General features: G+C 34.5%; 2 protein-coding genes across 2 annotated transcripts; one reads left to right on the forward strand and one right to left on the reverse strand.

The window, feature by feature from the left end:
- Nucleotides 1–3,085: 3,085 nt before the first annotated feature.
- On the reverse strand, nucleotides 3,086–7,926 carry thoc5 (THO complex subunit 5). Its single transcript, XM_088273190.1, has 5 exons — nucleotides 7,656–7,926; nucleotides 7,437–7,574; nucleotides 7,034–7,324; nucleotides 4,931–5,276; nucleotides 3,086–4,377 (listed from the first exon to the last, which is right to left on the reverse strand). Exons 1-5 carry the CDS (start codon nucleotides 7,752–7,754, stop codon nucleotides 3,158–3,160), a joined length of 2,094 nt encoding a protein of 697 aa, XP_088129316.1. The 5' UTR covers nucleotides 7,755–7,926; the 3' UTR covers nucleotides 3,086–3,157.
- Nucleotides 7,927–9,110: 1,184 nt separating this feature from the next.
- On the forward strand, nucleotides 9,111–16,498 carry LOC148312807 (protein Loquacious-like). Its single transcript, XM_088273202.1, has 9 exons — nucleotides 9,111–9,188; nucleotides 9,954–9,994; nucleotides 10,272–10,427; nucleotides 11,966–12,119; nucleotides 12,231–12,351; nucleotides 12,814–12,923; nucleotides 13,577–13,740; nucleotides 13,894–14,034; nucleotides 14,876–16,498. Exons 3-9 carry the CDS (start codon nucleotides 10,272–10,274, stop codon nucleotides 15,122–15,124), a joined length of 1,095 nt encoding a protein of 364 aa, XP_088129328.1. The 5' UTR covers nucleotides 9,111–9,188; nucleotides 9,954–9,994; the 3' UTR covers nucleotides 15,125–16,498.
- Nucleotides 16,499–18,615: the final 2,117 nt, after the last annotated feature.

Here is an 18,615-nt window from a genome sequence, read left to right on the forward strand (position 1 = left end):
CATTGTTACGTTATCAAACAAATGGTTTATTATTTATTATGAAGTTTTTCTTACACAAGGTAAATAAGAAGAAAGAAGAGTAGTCAAATATCAAAATGTGAATAAAAATTTATATGATTTATTATGAGGAAGTTTAGTACTACCTAACATTTGTAGTCCCGACTTACCTGTCCTTCCAGCAAGCGGACTCATTACATTTGTCATTATTCTATTCCAACTTTTTCTCCAAAGTTGAAGCTTAAAAAATACCAATAATAAAAGAAAGAAACCAGTCAACATTCAACTGAGATACTGAGGTTCGTTTCAATAGCAGTATGTAATATTAAGGGTCACATATAAATTTCAGGGAAAAAGCATACCTGAATTGAATTAGGTCTGTTTATGAAAAATACCATACTTAACTCTTAATTGGCTCCTTTCTGTACTGCACCAGCCAATGTCAACTATTACATCATAAAATTCTAAGCGGGTGAAAATATCATTTTATGAATTTTTTGGTAAAGTAAATAAAATTGTAAGAAAAAACCTTAATCCCGATCATGAACCTTGTGGTCTATATAGCAGTGCCTGACATGCTGTGGGAGGAAGAAGGAATGTGTTTGCAATATTATTGCAAGCATTATTATGAAGTACCTGCACACATAATGATGCAATATATCGGCAACTAGCAAAAAATATGGTATTTTCCTTAGTGTCGTAAAAATTAAAAACACATGAATAAAACGCGGTACTTTCTCATACTAACTCATGTTTACCTGGCAATAATAACTTTTATAAATGTATAGTAATGTTCTGATATTTGACTAAACATTAGAAGGTGGGCAAGGGCCTCTTGACCACCATCATAATATATACTGTACCTATTATATAATCTAATAATATTTACTGCATTTACTCATTCATTTCATGATTAACCAACGTATACATATGTAGTCTGTATAGACTTTCATTTTAATTAACGCAAAGCAATAACATGGCACTAAGTTTTATAAATATACTGTAATTTTATTATCTAAATAATTATTTTCATTGGATATTTCCAAATCATTGTCTGTGCATCTTGAATAAATAAAGTACAATAAGTAAATGTAAATTTATAAAATTGAGATTAAACTTTTTATCGAGGTATTGTCAAATACTTTCATATGTTAATATGTACTCCCTTATTCGAATGAAAGCGCACAGCAATTCCAGTGGACTGCCACTTGTCAATAAAGTGTCCAATATTTTAATAAAAAAACATGCCAAATAATTTATGTGTAGTTCTATATCTGATAAAATACAAGCATAAGCATAAAAATGTTAAGAAATAATAAACATAAAATAGTACATCATTCAACAGACAAAGCACATTGATATCACAATGAAAAACTAAATGCAAATATGATTGCGATGAATTACACAACCCTTTTCATACACAAAGATATCAACTAAAAAAGTTTACATAACTGTCTCTCGCGCTTTTGCAGAATTTCGAGTATTAGCATATGAAAGTCTTTGGTACTGTAATTGAGCTAGGTAATAATTTTCACTTTACGTAGTTCGAAATGGCGAGTTTTATAAATTTTTACACCAGATATGTGTAAGACATTGGAAGTTGGGACATTCGCTACCTGTTTAGTTAATCATTAATGTCACCTTCAGCTGCAGAGTGATGTATCTTGAAATGTGTATAAAATAAAACAAGACTTATTTGAGAACGAAGTCCAATTCGCACATTCTAAAATTTGGTGCGAGTATTTTTGATTTATCCAAATAGCTAGTGATGTCTAAACAAAACCTTATATGATAAAAATCAATTAAATATAAAGTCTTTTGAAGCAATTTTGACCTCTAAATTTTAGAAATTAATTTGGGCGCAGGTATTATGTCATGTTTTATTTATTAAATTATATAATGAGCTAAAAAGAACCAAACTCAAGAGGACCGTAAGTAGAGTTTTGAAAGTATAATTAGCTGTGTATGTAATTTTATCTCTGAATATTTTTGTAAATCGTAACCCGGCACATCATAGTGAATACTCCGACGATAACAATTCGGATTTAGCTAATTTATTGGTTATTTTAGATTTAAAAACAAATTCTGAACAGACAGTTCCTGCGCCTGTCCAAACCACTGCCATTTGGTCGTAGATTTAATAAAATGGTTAGTATTGTCATGTGAATAGAGTTAGAAGAATGTAAAACCATTCATATTGAGGGTTTTGTTGAAATATCTGATCTGCGTTGAAATTCTCATGATCAAATGCTTCATTTTGTGCATATCTCTTGTCTGACACTATTAAGATGGACTCAATACAAAATGTAATATATAATGGAGAGCATTTTATATCAATAAAGTTTAATTAATGTTTCGTTTACTTGAATGTTTTATTTCCTTCCTAATAATACGTTGTCTTCCTAATATAATAGTTGTCTGCCTCCGTAGTGTAATGGTCAGCACGCTCCGCTACCGTTCTGGAGGTCCCGGGTTCGATTCCCAGAGGGGGGTCAAATAAATATAAGTGATTTTTCACTATAATATTTATTCAATATTACTCTGGACTGGTACCTGAAGCGGAAGGCTGATCACCTTTCCTTCGTGAGTTAACAATCAAGATAACACTGTGTTTGTATAATGCAGTGCCCTATGCACCATTGGGGTGTGAATAAGGGTTTGAAATAATATGTATATGTAATTGAACCTTATACATGTAAATTTTAAAACATTAAAAGAATTGTCTAGGTTATTTCTTTTTAGTCAATTTAAGATTAGTCACTTTATGCACGACTTGACTTGTATTTTGTTATTGAGTTATAATATTTACTTTGAGTTTGTTATTTGTCAAAAAGTAAGGTTATGATTTGGAAAATCGTAAAAAGTATATTTCGCTCTATTTTTTGTATTTACCCTTTTTTGATTCCTGTCCAATATTCACATAAAATCTGACCATATTACAAAGAATATAATTTTCTCATCTCTATACTAAAGGCATCACATAATACATGAGAAATGACAGCTCTACAGCTGATAAAAGACAGACAGGTTGAAAAGAATTTTTTGTTAAAAATCGGTTGTGAAATGTGATTAAAAAATACGAGTATAAAGTGTACAATATGTTTTTATTATATCTGAAATTTCATTGAAATCTAAGACAGTTTGGTTAATAGGACAATACTCAGTACTGAGTGAATACTCCGGAGCCTAATTTCAAATACTTATAGGGCTTAATCCTATTCCTTCCTTTTACCGGTCGGAACATAACTTTGTCGGGAGGGAATTCTGAGGAGCCGACAGCTTCTAGCAGCACGTCAAGGCAGCAGAGTAGTCGGGTGAGTTGTCCCGCCAGAGAAACTTTACTTTTGTTTCCTTGGATACACCAATCTGTGTTCACACACCTCTCGATATCTCGAATATCGTCATCAGTTCCAGCATGATGAGTGCCATTCCAGTGAAGAGTGAGAGAAAATATTGGGGCGCGTTTCGGATAATCGCTCTTCAGACATACAAGAGCAATTAACTTGGCCGATTGTCTCGTAATAATGGCTCTGTAGAACATGTCGTGTTGATTCACCAGTCCTAAGGTAACTAGTTCTTCAACAGAGACCGCTTGGCTGTATTCAGTCCAAGATATGCACTGCCACTGAGTTAAAGATCCTAGAAGACGAACCTGCGTAGTCCCCGTACCCTCGAATGGCGGTATGCTCCCAGACTCTAAGTCTTGCAGCTCTTTCATTAGAGATATCCTCGCCTTGAGTCTCTTCTGTAAGACAATCAGTACATTTTCCACACTGATGCTGCTTAGGTTAGGACAAGGTTCGCTTTGGATTTTAGAAAGCGAGCCCGGAGCGTCGCCATCTGTGTATGTCGAAGCCAAGAAATCTAATCCGCACATTCTCTGCGCCCAAACATATGGATTCCCTAACTGAGGAATAAACTGCGAAAATTTATCATCAACACCGGCAGATCTTAGAATATATCCTGTTGCCGGATGAGGAGAGTCAGCTCCAAAATCTCCCTGATAAAGTGCATTGAGAATACTTTGACTATTCAACACATCCGCGGATGAAACTCCAGAAGGTTTGGGTATTTCGATAGAGCTCTTAACCGTCACTATTTTCAAGTGAATCAAATAGAAGAATGTCAAAGTTAAAGATGCTTCTGTGAATTTAATTGTCAACTTAACAACTAAAGGATGTGCTTTGATAACAAGTTTCAATTTCTCTTCGGCTCTTTCTTGTTTGGTCACTTTAGTGTCTGTTCTGTGGTGACGTTTCTTCTTGTCCTGGTTGTCCTCTTCTTCCTTGGGATCCTGGTCAGAATCTGAATCCAGAAACACATTTGGAGATTCTGCATCCTGTTCTAATCTTCGGGCTTCCTCTTCATCTCCAGATATTGCTGAAAATTTAACACAAAGTTACATTAGTGTTATGGTGTAAATATAAATTCTTATTGATATAGTTTTGTCGCAAAATCGGTACTTCTCAGTAGAACGAAAATAAATGTATTTTTCCATGCAAAAAAATACCAAATAATTACCCATGTTTAGGAAAATAATAATTTTTAGTCATACATGTTTTCATTCACTAAAAGACATGGCATATTGTATTAATGTCGACTCCAGGAATCGAACCCAGGATCTTATAGATGGTACCCGAGCCAATATATACATGAGCTAATTAGTTTTTAAGTTTTGCATGCATGCATGTCAAATTTTATTTATAGTGAATGAATTATTATACATGTTATATGTGAATGTTTTATACATAAAATAGGAAATATAAGTATTCTCAGCTATTCTTCATAGCTTATATTCACAGGGACAATGTAAATTGGCTAAAACAGTCCAGAAGCTGTTCTGGATACTGTTGGACAGGCACGCCATAGCTATGGTGATCATCATAGTCCGGAGAACCGGAAAAGGTAGAGGGGAAGAAGAGTGGATACTCACAAACTTGTATCAAGTTGCGTCCAAAGGCCTCGGTATATGCTTGCACCCGGGCGTGCAACAGAAACAGAGGAGGGGGCAGCAGAGTGGAAGGACCCCGCGTAGCGCTCGGCAGGCTCGTGCCGCTGGCGAGGCCGAGTGCCTCCCGCAAGGGGTCTGCGGCTGCCAGTGCGTCACGCAGGCGCGGCGCCAGGCTGTCGAGGCGGGCACGCGCTGCCGATAGCGAGGAGGTCACGCTGAGCGCGCTCTCCTTCAGCTCATTGCACGCCTCCGCCAGCTTGCGGCGCTGCTGCAGCTCCCACTCCAGCCGGGCCAAACGCAGTTGGTGAGGGTCTTTCTTGGTTATCTCCTGATGAATTAAAAAAAATACACATTAAGAGTTGATCCTAACACTGTCCTTTCTATAGGATTTCTAAATCATTTGTGCATGCCATTCCTTTGTACATTAACACCCTAACTTTGGGTTACTATCCAAAAAGTAGGTGAAAAATCATCAGTTTTTTTTTCATACGATTTCTCCATAACAATACTTCTTTACAATGTACCAGATAATTTTTTAAACAATATATCTATTTATGACCCGTTGCAAGTCAGAGGTTCTCACATAAGAAGTCGCCGGATTTTTAAAAATTGTTATGACATTCTATTGAATATTTTTACAAATATATATATGAAATATTAAAGGTTAATTAAGTAAGGAACACGTGCCAAATAATCTAAAGCCTGTAAGTAAAATATAAAACAGTGAGTAGTTTAATGGTAGGGACTGACCAGAGCCATTTTGTCATAATGTAACACGTTACGATGCGAGCATTCGTATAGTCAATACAGTGAGCCGAGTGCTTCATCCATAGTTTCGGATGCTCCGACAAAATGTTACGACAAAATGCTACGGTAAAATTTTAATGAATATTTATTACTTGTGATAGCCAAATCATTATTATTGGATTATTTATTGATTCAGCATTAAATTCCAATATTTTTAGTTATTGGTGATTTTAAATGTTACATACAATATGACAATTGTATAAAGTGATATCCAATTGTCATATCGTATGAAATCATTGAATTTATTATTATTTATTTTGAAAGCCACAATATAACATAACTGTTAAAAGCGCTCATTGGATTTACTTTTATTATTTTTAAGTTAATCCATTTAATATAATGAAATTAGAAATGAGGTGTAACTATTTGTGAACAAACATATTGAATACTAGCCATAACAAAACACATTAACCTTTACCTTAGTTGGGTAGTCAGTACACAATAAAAAATTACCAATCTTAAATAGGAAATATAAGAATATTCATAGCTAATCCCCTTAATTAATTATAATTGAAGTAAAAAATTATAATAATTGAGATTTATTTGCTGAAAACATTAAAAAACAACGGGAAATGCTCACGGAACAGGCATAGACCTACTCTGGTTGCAAGCCTGATAGCTACTGCCGACTGCCAGTAGTATTGGTAGTGGCCGCAGTCCTCGCCCTTCCACAGTTGAGTATGCAAGAGTGAGATGTGAATACAGTGTCGCACTTCTCGCAAACTCTTCACCGTTGAGATCCAAGGTCGAGGCATTCACAGCGCTGTTTTTATGCAAATTTGTTTCCGATGTACCCAATAAATTCAAATTATTATTAATATTACTTTTTAAATCAGTGTTTAAATGTATTATGGAGGAATACCTAAAATCTTAACCTTGTATTTAATTTTGGATGATTTATATAGCGCCATTTTCGTAAAAAACTACTTCAAGGGCGCTTATACAGGTATGAATTATGATATGAAAATGATAGAGAGAAAATTTTAAAAATATATTAATGAAAAACGTCGTCAATCGGCTGAGTCTGATGGCAGGAAAGTGGATCCGCCGTATTGTTGAGCTTTCTTCTCGGCCTTCCTGGGCTGGAGCATGGCCAAGATGTTGGACAGGACGCCTCACTGTGTAATGGTAATGCCGGAGAACAGCTTGTTAAGGTCCCGTCATTAACTTCAAATGGCGGAGGTAATGCTGTTCCTCTTTGTTATATTTATAGAGACATTGATGGTTATTAGAAGCAATGTGTAGTAGATACCCAACACAGGAAAGGGTTAAACTCACCGGTCTCGATACTTCTACAGGAGCTTCCTTGTAAAAGTCTTCAACGGGAACCAGGTCTATTTCTTCATCTTTAGATTTGAACTGCAGACACTTGGTCACCTCCTTGTCCAGGTGGTCTGTCTCGTAGAGCAGATTCTGCAGCAGGAGATGGGTGGAGTCGAGTCTCTGTTTCTCTTTGTGCAATGCGTCCCTTCCCGCTTTTGTACGAACTTTCTCCAGCCGATTCAACTTTTTCAGCGCCACTAGCATCAATGTCGCTTGAATACGCTTCGAACCAATTTCTTCTCGGGCCTGGAAATATTGGATTGTCTTACAAATCTGCATTATTTTTAATATTTTAGAAACAATAATGACAAATAAGTTAATTTGTGTTAGTACAGATTATTTCGTAACAGTCGATTACCTCTGATGTGTTTTGAGTTTTAAGTTCCGCGATATCCATGAGAAGGTGCCTTATATCATCACAAAACTTATGAAACAAGGATGCGTCCTTTTCGGCGGATCTGTTGCGTGCTTCCGCTTCTTCGAAGTCCACAACTCGCTAGATAAAAAATAAAATATTAGTGTATGTTTATTGCATTTAACTACGCGTATTTTTTTTACTTTTAAAAAGGCATGTAACCTGGTAAACATCCACCGGCTTTTGAACTTCCACTGGAGGCGTTGAGACACTGGTTATCTTTCTACGTTTCTTTATCGTAACTTCAGAGTCTTCTCCCATCTTTTTGAATGATATAACCCACGTTTAAACAATATGTGTTAAGCTATTAAGATTTCTTAATATCAGAAATACAAGGCTTTCGCAGAATACTCAATATATAGCGACCAATAGCGACCAATAGCGACAAGTAGGATTTCCAATATTATGCCAGACACAGCCAACCACAGAGACCACAAATTTGACAGTTTAAGTCATAGATGATAGAGATTTAGTTACACTTCGGCAAACATATAATGCCAACACTCAATAAGGATGAAAAGCCATTAAAAAGAAGAAGAAGAAGCAAACATATGCAGGATCTAATAAGAGGATTGAAATCCTCCATACACGGGCACCCGCAAGGCCCCCCCTGTGGTTGCCCACCAGGGGAGTGCACCCGCAGGGGGGGGGGCATTCACTCCCCCTGGATTGATAAAAAAATAGTCAAATAATGCTACTTTTATTTTTGTGAAAAAAAATTGTTGCTACAGTATGTCCTTTATTACTACAGTATCCTATCCAGTCGTTCACCATACAAATATGCTACAGTAAATTAAAACTACATTAAAACATTAATAAAAATATTTTGACCCCCCCCCCCTAGAAAATTTGCTGTGGTTACCCATGCTTTCATATATAAATTTTGTTTCGATAAATTTAGTATTAAAAGAGCTACTTGCTCCATATTTTCTGTGAAATTGAAATAATATCCAGGAAAATTATCCCTTTTTATTTTTATAATTTCATATCATTAAATGTTACAATATATTGTTTTTGATGAAAAACATAAAAAGCCAGTGCCGCGAGATCCTGGTACTTGTGGCTTTAGTGAGTAATTTACGTTTTTTTTAGTACCTAAAATGCATTTATAAATTAATATGACTAGTTTTAATAACTTTAAATTTTAAAATCAGGTTTGTTAGGGAAAGTGAGAAGAGTTGAGGTAATATCAAAATTTAAAAGATCTAATTTATTATTAGATTAAAACCAATATTTTTAGCTTTTCCACTTTTTTATTTGACCAGCGACCGGGTTTCGTCGTTACCGACATCATCAGACTGGTGATGTCGGTAACGACGAAACCCGGTCGCTGGTCAAATAAAAAAGTGGAAAAGCTAAAAATATTGGTTTTAATCTAATAATAAATTAAAAATGCAATTCCATCACGAAGTGTCAGTGGATAATATAAATCTATTTAAAAGATCTGACAAGAAGGTCGGATAGTTGTCATTATCAGGCGCCTTTGCATATACCATGTGATAACTGGAATATTTTATTGATAGGAAAGTACTCCTTTAGTTTTTCATAAAATATCTATGATAATGTTATCCGATCTTTCCTGTTTCTCATTTGAATATCTGTGGCATTGATCAAAGCAGACATCTTGACTTTTCCGAGGTTTCGCCGGCTTTTGATGGGAGTATAGTATTTGGCTGGAATTCTGCATTAATTTTGGTAAGTTTTTAAATGTACTATCTATTTATGTATTATAATGGCTCCATGCATCAATGTTTGTTGAGTTTCTTGTATCTTTAGGTCCGTTGTCATTGGTGTGACATCGTTTCCGGCATGTTGCAGCACACCGTTGTAATTAGGATTATACTTATATTATTTACCTTGGAAGGTTTTCGATTTCGTAAAATGATGAATTTTACTTATCGTTCATAAATATAAGGTTATAATAGCTAAATGTTGAAGTCAATAATATTTTAATTCGAAATAATGTTTTAGTCTGCCATTAATTTTTGTACCGGGAAATACGTCGATATTAACCTCAATAACGTTTTTTCAAATATTGTATATTTCAATATACCACACAAGGTTTTTTTAAATAATTTTATTAAAAAATTGTAAGTAACCAGATCTTGTTAAAATCAATCGGATGCTTACTCATAATTATTTTAACAATTATTTCGCTAGTTAAAATATATTTATTTTATGTAATAATTGTTAAATCAAACACAGATTATATGAGTCTACTAAGTTGTATGTTATTGTTAAAAAATCACATAAGAATAATATTGTGAATAATATTGAACAAACAAACAAAACTTTCGTTTGAAAATGCTATAACTAGGCGAAACAATTGTCACAATGTTAACTTTTAACAATCAAATACAGCTTAGTAGAAAATACAAAAGGTTATACATATATTTTTTTTACAATTAAAGATTTAAGCCCCGAAATTTGTAATTCATCATATTGTTTTTATTTTTTCAGATCACTGTCTAAGAATTTAAGCACCTATTTTATTTTACAAGGTAAGAAGTAATATTGATTTTTTTTTCAAATACTGGTTTTACTATTTTAAGAAAGTGAAACATTAAGGAATTAAGGAAAGAGACGCTTGCCTAGAAATTTAGGCAATTACCTGATATAAAATTCCTCTCACCATCCCATCACTTTTCCGAATTGTGATTGTAGGTAGTCTCGATATTCATGGTTTTTCTACCATTTTTAAGGATGTGACCCCCATGAATACCGGGGAACTAATGTTGCAACGGGTTTCTAAGCATTTCTTCAATGTTGTGTACCTAGATGGCAAGTCACCCGCCTGTAGTGAGCTCGGGGGATGCCCAACGCCCGGCTGGGGGCCGCCACCCCGTGGGGTACCGCGGAGGGAGAGGTCCGGGGGCCCGCCAGCGTCAAGTCTCGCATGAGTCCATGCCTCCTCTCAATGAGGCTGCCAAGCTAGTAAGTTACCATCGAAGACCTTATCTTACACTTAAACACATCATAATTCGTTTTAACTCATTGTTATCGGGCGTTTTTTCATCATTGGACCCTAATTTGTATACTAATTAAGGTTGTATACTGATCGCAAGAAACTACAAATGCAATTCCGATCTGTACAATGTTTTTGGCGTCTTTCACATTCTACCAAAAGCAAGCTAATAGAACGCTTATAAGCATCTCCCGCTCTCTACCAACAGTATGTTTAAACTCTTTTAAGCGTTTCCTGCAAACAATGTGTTAACATAACAGGTAACACTGCATCATTTAGTTGCAGTGTTCTATTCACCATTGGGTGTTGGGAGAGGTGTTCAATCTATATAGGCAGAAAAGCAGTGGTTTATTTGCGTTCCATATAGAAACACGACCAGTACCTATTATGCCTTACCCAACCCTACTGCCTACCCTGATAAAAAAAACTCTGTATACGCCACTGGGTGTGGGTAAGGATAAAGGAGTCAAATGTATGATGTAACTATACCCAAATAGAGACAACAATACCGAAATATTCACAACTTTACTCCCCACACTTCTCTGATTGCCTGGTAAACTGAACTGCTGGCCCAACTTGGAAATGCAGTTAGATAAATTCAACAGCAAATCAGTATTCATTTAATAAATCACATGTTTAATTTATTGCATGGCCGCCGTGGTTAGCAATCTCATCTTCATCTCATCTCACTGATACTAAATTTTACATTTGTTTTACAGGAAAATATGTGTTTTATTTGAGATATCTAACTTAATTTGAAAATTATTTCTTCAAGTGAAATCTAGTAGGATAATAGTTTAAAAAAAATCCTTTACCTAGTTTTGTTATTTTGCTCACTCAGAAAAGTTTGTTTATTCCTGGTTTTATCAGCGTTTTACGTGATGTAATTTTATTTATCATTACGTGTTCCATTGGGTCCACAGATAAAATTATGAGTAAGATAGTAACATTGATTTCATTACTATATTTTTAATAGCTCAATATAATGTATACAAATGTTATATATGTATTACCTACACTGGTATTTGTCCGCCTCCGTGGTAATGGTTAGCATGTTTAGCTATCGTGCTGGAGGTCCTGGGTTCGATTCACAGGGGGGGTTTACATAAATATTAGTGATTTTACACTCTAATATTTATTTGATGTTACCCTGGACTGGTCCCTGAAGCGCAGGAGTGATCACCTTGCCTTCATATAAGTAACGATAAAGATAACATTGCGTCAATACAATGCAGTGCCCTATGCACCATTGGGTGCGAATAAGGGTTAGAAAAAGGTATCTGAAGCACAGGACAGACCACCTTGACGGCATTATAGTAATCAGCTTTACACCACACTGATTTGATGCAGTGCTCTATGCATTGTTGGGTTCGAATGAGAGTAAGAAGAAAGAAAGAAGACTGTATTTAATGTTGGCATTGTTGATTAAACTTTTTATTCCATTACAATATTTATAAAATTATAAGAGATTCTATTTTTATAATTACATATTGTTTTTTCTTCCTAGGAAATGGCACACATGCCAGCCAAGACCCCAGTTTCTGTGCTGCAAGAGTTACTCGCGCGACGTGGAACTATTCCCAAATACGAGTTAGTGCAGATTGAAGGACTTATACATGAACCCATCTTCCGTTATAGAGTAACCGTGTCGGATATGGTTGGTGAGTACTTATTATGATTACTCTTTTTATTCAAATGGTTTTATAAATAACTATGAAGAAAGAAATTTTATAAATAATAAAGAAGAGACTAATGAATATTATTTACATCAGCTATTGGAACTGGGCGCTCGAAGAAACAAGCAAAGCATAAGGCAGCTAAGGGTCTTTTGGACAAACTGAGTGGAGACACTCCTGCTGATAGTACTACCAATGGATCACCACCGGAAACTGTGTAAGAAATAAAAAATCAAACATTTGTTGCAATTCGTTAACTGTTTCATTGATGTTCAAAATATATAATAGTTTAGCAATATCCCTACTGTATTAAAAACTACCACCGTGTTGGAACCTTTGACAAATCACAGTTGGTTCTAAATTTTGTCGTATTGATTTAAAGATTCAAAAGCGTGCTGAAACATGCCATGTTTCTCTTGAAACACATGTTTGCAATGTTAATACTTTCAAACTTATTTATGAGCCATTAACTCTGAGCCAAAGTCAACAAGTGGATGTTTCAGATTTGATTTATTTCAGTAAACTGTAAGAAACTTTAGTACCATTCTAATTTGATTTTAGTTCTGTAGCAGTAGAATACAGTGGGAATTTCCATGAAATTGCTCCAAGTGCTAATATAAAAAAACACTATCATCGTTAAATATCCTAATTTTTTAAATCGTCCTTGTTCTTTGAACAGTGATGGATCAGCCGAGTCACCTTATGACGTGAATCCAGTGGGATGTCTTCAGGAGATGTGTATGCGACGCTTCCTGCCACCGCCGCAATATGTAACCGAACATGAGGAAGGTCAGTTATTATCAATTATTATTATTTTATTATTGGTACATGTTGGAGCCTTCAAAATGTCGATCCCGAGATGAATATTATGTTTTCTTTGCACAAACGTCACCATCCTTCATGAGCTGGGATTCATGGAAAGTGTTTTTGTTTCAGAAAAATCATAATTTTCTATTTTGCTCATATACCTAGGAAGAACGACGACTAACAGGGATAATAGTCTTCTACAAGATGGATGAACCAAATACAGAAGTTAACAGGATCCTGTTGTTTATTGATTCGGCATTCACTTTGTAGAAAAATATGATTAATATCATTAAAAATAAAAACATATATATGTTTGTACTGATTGAATTTTTTTCCCACACTACTAATTTAAACAAATATAAATGTTATATTCTGGCATTAATATAGGTGCTCTATCTATTTCACATCTAGTTAACCTTATCATTGAGTCCTGTTCTTTAGATTCTCAGATATAGAAGAGGAATAGGATTGATGAGATGCATATAATGTAAGTGGAGTAAATTAGACTGCAGGACTTTCCTGCTATTTGGAAAAGAAAATAGAGAGGATAAATAGTAAATACTATAGGAGAGGAAAAGGAGAATTGTATTAGCTCGTGTAAAAATGATGAAATTAAGGTGCTATAATTGTTTTAGGTGGACTTCCGCACGAGCGACAGTTTACAGTAGCATGTATGCTGCTGAACCAGCGAGAGGTGGGGCGCGGAAAGAGCAAGAAGGTGGCCAAGCGCCTCGCTGCGCACCGCATGCTGCTGTTGCTTCAGCTCGACACTCCCTTGCCGCAACAGGAGCCCGGAGAGGTCGGTACATTGCTACAGGCATATAGTCACAATTTAATCTGCTTTCTCCTTGGAATAAAACTCTTTATATAATTGAGTGAATAGTTTTTATAATTAATCTGTGAATACATATTAGTAATGTTGCATAACTTATATGGAGTTGACGTATTGCAGAATAGTGGCAACGTGGCTGCGCGGTACGCCAATATGAAGGAGAGTAAGATATCCACTCTCACCACGAGCCACAGTCACAAGGTGTCGCAGTTCCACAAGCAGCTCAAACATTCTGTCGGGCCTATCTTGGCTAAACTACAGGTACCAAATCGACACTATCTATCCAACCTTGCATCTTGCTAATACCATTATCAAAGATGTTTCAACTTCAATTTTATTTTATTCCCTTTTTGGTGTCATGGTAATAATAATTATCAAAGATGTTTCAACTTCAATTTTATTTTATTCCCTTTTTGGTGTCATGGTAATAATAATTAGGATAGCAATCACCGTTCAAAAAATATGAATCTTAAATGACCACACTTACTGATGAACGGCACACCACACGCTGTGTGATTGGTGAGAAGTTATGATTATTTAAAAAAATATAGGATGATTTAAAGAAAATTAGCCCTTTACAAAATCTATCAGTGGGTTGCGTGTAAATCTAAAATGTCAGCACTACTTTTACAATTCAGTTCGAGGCAATGTTCGATAATTCATTCTATATTCGCATATATCTTACTTATATGCAGGTAAAGAAACGTTTATTAACCTGATTTATTTCATCGGCATTAACTTCTCACAGATAAAATGTCAAACAATTATACCATAACATGAATCAATAAACATTTTTGCAACCATTTATTCCGCGAAATGTCAACATTTTGTTTCAAACTGGTGTAAAAATGTGGACATAATAATAAATGAAGGTAAATTAGGAATTGAATTTTTGAGCATAAGAAATGAGAAAATAAAAAAAAGAGCTTTTCCCGTATTAGGGTTAAAAAGAAACAAAAAATATTACAGCCAAAGCTCAAATTAATGATCTTTGAGTATGTATTATGTTTGAGTTTTATGCAATAACAAAAAAAAGAATTATTTTTCCTTACTATTCATTTTGTTTTTTACAAATTATAGTTGAAAACTTTATACTTTGCAGGTGACTCCGTTGAATAAGAAAGATTTTGACTTTGTGCAGTTCTTGCAAGAAATAGCTTCGGAGCAGAACTTTGAGGTGACATTTGTAGACATCGAAGAGAAGTCCATCGCGGGAGCTTGGCAGTGCCTGGTGCAGCTGTCCACTCTGCCTGTAGCGGTGTGCTACGGAGCCGGCGGTAGCAGCAAGGATGCGCAAGCTGCAGCTGCGCAAAACGCTCTGGAGTACCTCAAGATCATGACCAAGAAGTGAATTTCTGTCCCGTCGTCAGCTCTCCTCCCCACGGTCGTTACTCCGGTCACACAGAAACCACTATAATACTTATTCCATTTCTTACACTAGGTATTATAATTTATTCCCCATTCCACTTTATGTTGGATTATTACTTGAAGTATATGTATTGAATTGGAGCAGACATAACCGAGAGAGCTGAATCCGGGTGGATTTCAAGTATTTGCCATGTTATGGAACACGGCTTAAGCTTTTTGGTATTAGATATTTATAAATGTGTGAAAAAGTTATACATTAAACATACATTTATAGAAATTGTCAAGACTTCGGGCCACACTTTTTTGCTCATTTGCCATTTCAGAAATATATATTTTGTGGACATTTTTTGTTATTTTTCAAACCTTTATTTTGATTCATTTTTGATTGAAATTGCGAATGAGCGATTAGTTAGGGTGGCCCGCAGGCTGTTGGAATATTTATGCATCGGGCGACACTTCATACAAGCTATACTTTGCATAGAATTAGTGGAATTTTCCAAGCCTGGAAATTACTATTTATTGAAATTTCTCTATTTTATGCTAAATAATAACACAGAGAAAGTAACAAGTGTGAAAACATGCCAGTCCATATTGATATATAAATTAACTCGCGTAGCAAATAATGATTGCGTGTCCCATATTAATCCTTCTCGGTTAGTATATAGTGTGTGTACATGTGTATCCTATACACATTATATATTCTTAGTAGGTAATGACGTAAACCAATGTCAGTTGCGGGTGCATCACTAAAGGATATCCGTATTTATTGATTTTCTTGATTTCCTGGAGATGTGATGAGGGTGAAGTGAGTCCATTCCTCGCTAGTGATACCGGAGGGGGAATAAAGTAAATGTGACACCCTGCCTGTGAAAATGGGCATTATTTTAATGCAAAGTATAGAGGTTGTAAACTCTTTTTTTGTTACGATTGACTCGTTCGATCTGTAACAGAGAGAATTGTTTTCCTTGTCCATTTTAATTTGAGCAGTGTCCGGCATACTGATTGACTGGTGGGGTTAAAATGAACAAAGAAGAATAAAGGTGAATGTTGATTAACTGCCAAGACGGACTAAATGTTTCTTTCCCTCGATGGATTCTGCACTCGGCTGGTGTTTAGTTAGTCTTGGTAACTTGAATATGGTTAATGTAACATTGTTTTCAATGTAATTCAATAGATAAGTAATAGATAAGTGACGTCTCTATGAATCCTTTTTATTTTTTTGGCTTTTTGGTATAAGAGTAAGTTTTCTTCTTTTAAATATTTTCATTATTGCTTTATGATGTTATATAGAATGATAAAACATAGATGCGTAATACTTATCTAATAATATTGAATATCAATAAACGTTTGCTTTCAACATTATTTGTTTTATTTCTTACACCTAAAAAATTAAGCAGAAATTGCTCATTACTGCATTAGCTACTCACATTGAGGCATTAATTACATGTTTTTTCCTATGTGCATCAATTATATGCTATTCTCAGTTCTAGGAAATGTAGAATACAACAACAAAAACATTGCTATTGAATAAAACTTATATCTTCTCTATCTAGTCAGGTTGTGGTTAGTGTTATAGATTCGAGTTAGAGGCTATAGCTCTATCCCCACTTTACCACAACTTGATTCTTATTTGTAAACACAACCGGTTTAAGGTTACCTGAAAATATCTCGCATCATTGACACATTTTTTATTTTATTTATATTTCGGCATTTACTTTGTGGTAAGACATGTTAAAATGATCAAGGAAACACTTGTTTTAATACCACTTGAGTTTATTAATGACTACTAGTTTTGGAAGCTAAACTTCCAACGTCAGGTCTGAATAATAATAGTTATTATTCAGACCTGACGATGGAAGTTTAGCTTCCAAAACTAGTAGTCATTAATAAACTCAATTGGTATAAAAACAAGTGTTTCCTTAATCATTTTGACAAATTTTTATTCACACAAATAGTTTAATGCAAAAATGTGTTCCGGTTTGAAATTCGAGACTGTTAATAATTTAAAAAAATGAGGCAGTGATACAAAAGTAAAAGGATAACTATTGCATCGCAAAGCGGTAACTTGTGTTTTTTGTGAAAGTATTCATATCTACCGTCTTACATGCACCAAATTTGACAGAAATAGTCATATAGTAAATGGCTGTATTGAACGAACCCTAACTAGTTACTAATGGGTATATTTTTAAATATCAAATTAAATATATCGAATCATTATTAATTTAATAAAAATTCAAATAAATTTTTAACATCGTGTAATACTTATTAACTATGTAGATGTTTTACAATTATTTTTATGACATGTGATGAAAATTTAGCTAGTTTTTGGCAAATCGCTCTAGGAATATTTTGCAAACATAAAAATACAAATCCATTTTCCTCATATTTAAGCATATAAATAGATAAGTATCATTAGAAGTAGTATCAACAACTATATTGGTATCATTTAAAAAAAATAATTTTTCTGTAAATTTAATAAAATGGACATGGTCCATGAAAAGTTGAAGTGAGATGTTTTATTGAATACCATAAAATAAAAATTACTTGTGAATCAATTTTGTCCTGGGTGTTAATTGGAACTGTGACAGAAAATGTCTTCTTTGATTTACATTATCGTTGTTTGTTTTCAATTGGAATCTCTCTCTTGATGCATTAAATTGACTTGACATATTTTGGTATTCAGATATAAAGTTCTGCTGGTATTGAGGTCTAAAATTCATATTAGGTTGTGAATGGAATGAATTTGAAGGTCGGGTGTCCGTATTTTGATTTTGTTCAAATTCTTTTTCTACATGGTTAAAATATTGTGTTTGCCTATTTTCTTCAAAAAATATCTCAGTGTTTTTAGTGGTGAAGTCTTTGAATATTGGGTTATTTAATAATTGATATGTATTCACATCAGCTGTATTCTGGATATTATAAAGATCTACTACATTACTAGTTTGTTGAATATACAAGGGATATTCGACACTATCTTGAGTTTTTTGTTGAACATTATAGTACTCAATGTTGTCGAAGTTTATATCTATGCTTGATTCTTTTTGAGACATGTCATTCGTGTTATGAGCGCTTTTACTATATGCTGATGCTAGAACGCTTTGTGGATTAAGCAAGTCTTCACCAATAATATTTTCTATGTTGCATAGATTGTTATTTAAAGATGTTTCATCAAAATGTTCAATCCAATTTTCTTCCATTTCATCGTCACTACCATAAGTATCGTTGCTGTCTATTGCATTCACGTAATAAGAATGCCCCTGCAAACTTTTCTCATATTCTGATGCTTTGAATACATTTCGGTGTATCGGTTCTAACAATTTTTGTTTGTCTTCATGTTCGTTATAAGAATCTGTGTATATTTGTAAACTATCATAATTGTCATTTGTGACGATTGGTAGCTTTTTGTTGCTGGTATTTTGAAGTATATTGGAAATCAAAGAACTTTTTTCAGATATCGGCACCTTTTTCCAATTT

This window comes from Brachycentrus maculatus, unplaced genomic scaffold, assembly GCF_059751285.1.
Source record: "Brachycentrus maculatus isolate JH-2025_06_01 unplaced genomic scaffold, ASM5975128v1 h1tg000032l, whole genome shotgun sequence".
Taxonomy (NCBI): Eukaryota; Metazoa; Arthropoda; class Insecta; order Trichoptera; family Brachycentridae; genus Brachycentrus; species Brachycentrus maculatus.

Bases quoted from the DNA above. Each gene is read 5' to 3' on its own strand.
- thoc5 (XM_088273190.1), bottom strand. From the start codon at position 7,754: ATGGGAGAAGACTCTGAAGTTACGATAAAGAAACGTAGAAAGATAACC. The intron at 7,575-7,655 runs GTTACATGCCTT...TTTTTTATCTAG, and splicing joins AGCCGGTGGATGTTTACCAG to CGAGTTGTGGACTTCGAAGA. The intron at 5,277-7,033 runs GTGAGTTTAACC...TTAATTCATCAG, and splicing joins CTGTAGAAGTATCGAGACCG to GAGATAACCAAGAAAGACCC.
- LOC148312807 (XM_088273202.1), top strand. From the start codon at position 10,272: ATGGCAAGTCACCCGCCTGTAGTGAGCTCGGGGGATGCCCAACGCCCG. The intron at 10,428-11,965 runs GTAAGTTACCAT...TTTTCTTCCTAG, and splicing joins TCAATGAGGCTGCCAAGCTA to GAAATGGCACACATGCCAGC. The intron at 12,352-12,813 runs GTAAGAAATAAA...TTCTTTGAACAG, and splicing joins GGATCACCACCGGAAACTGT to TGATGGATCAGCCGAGTCAC.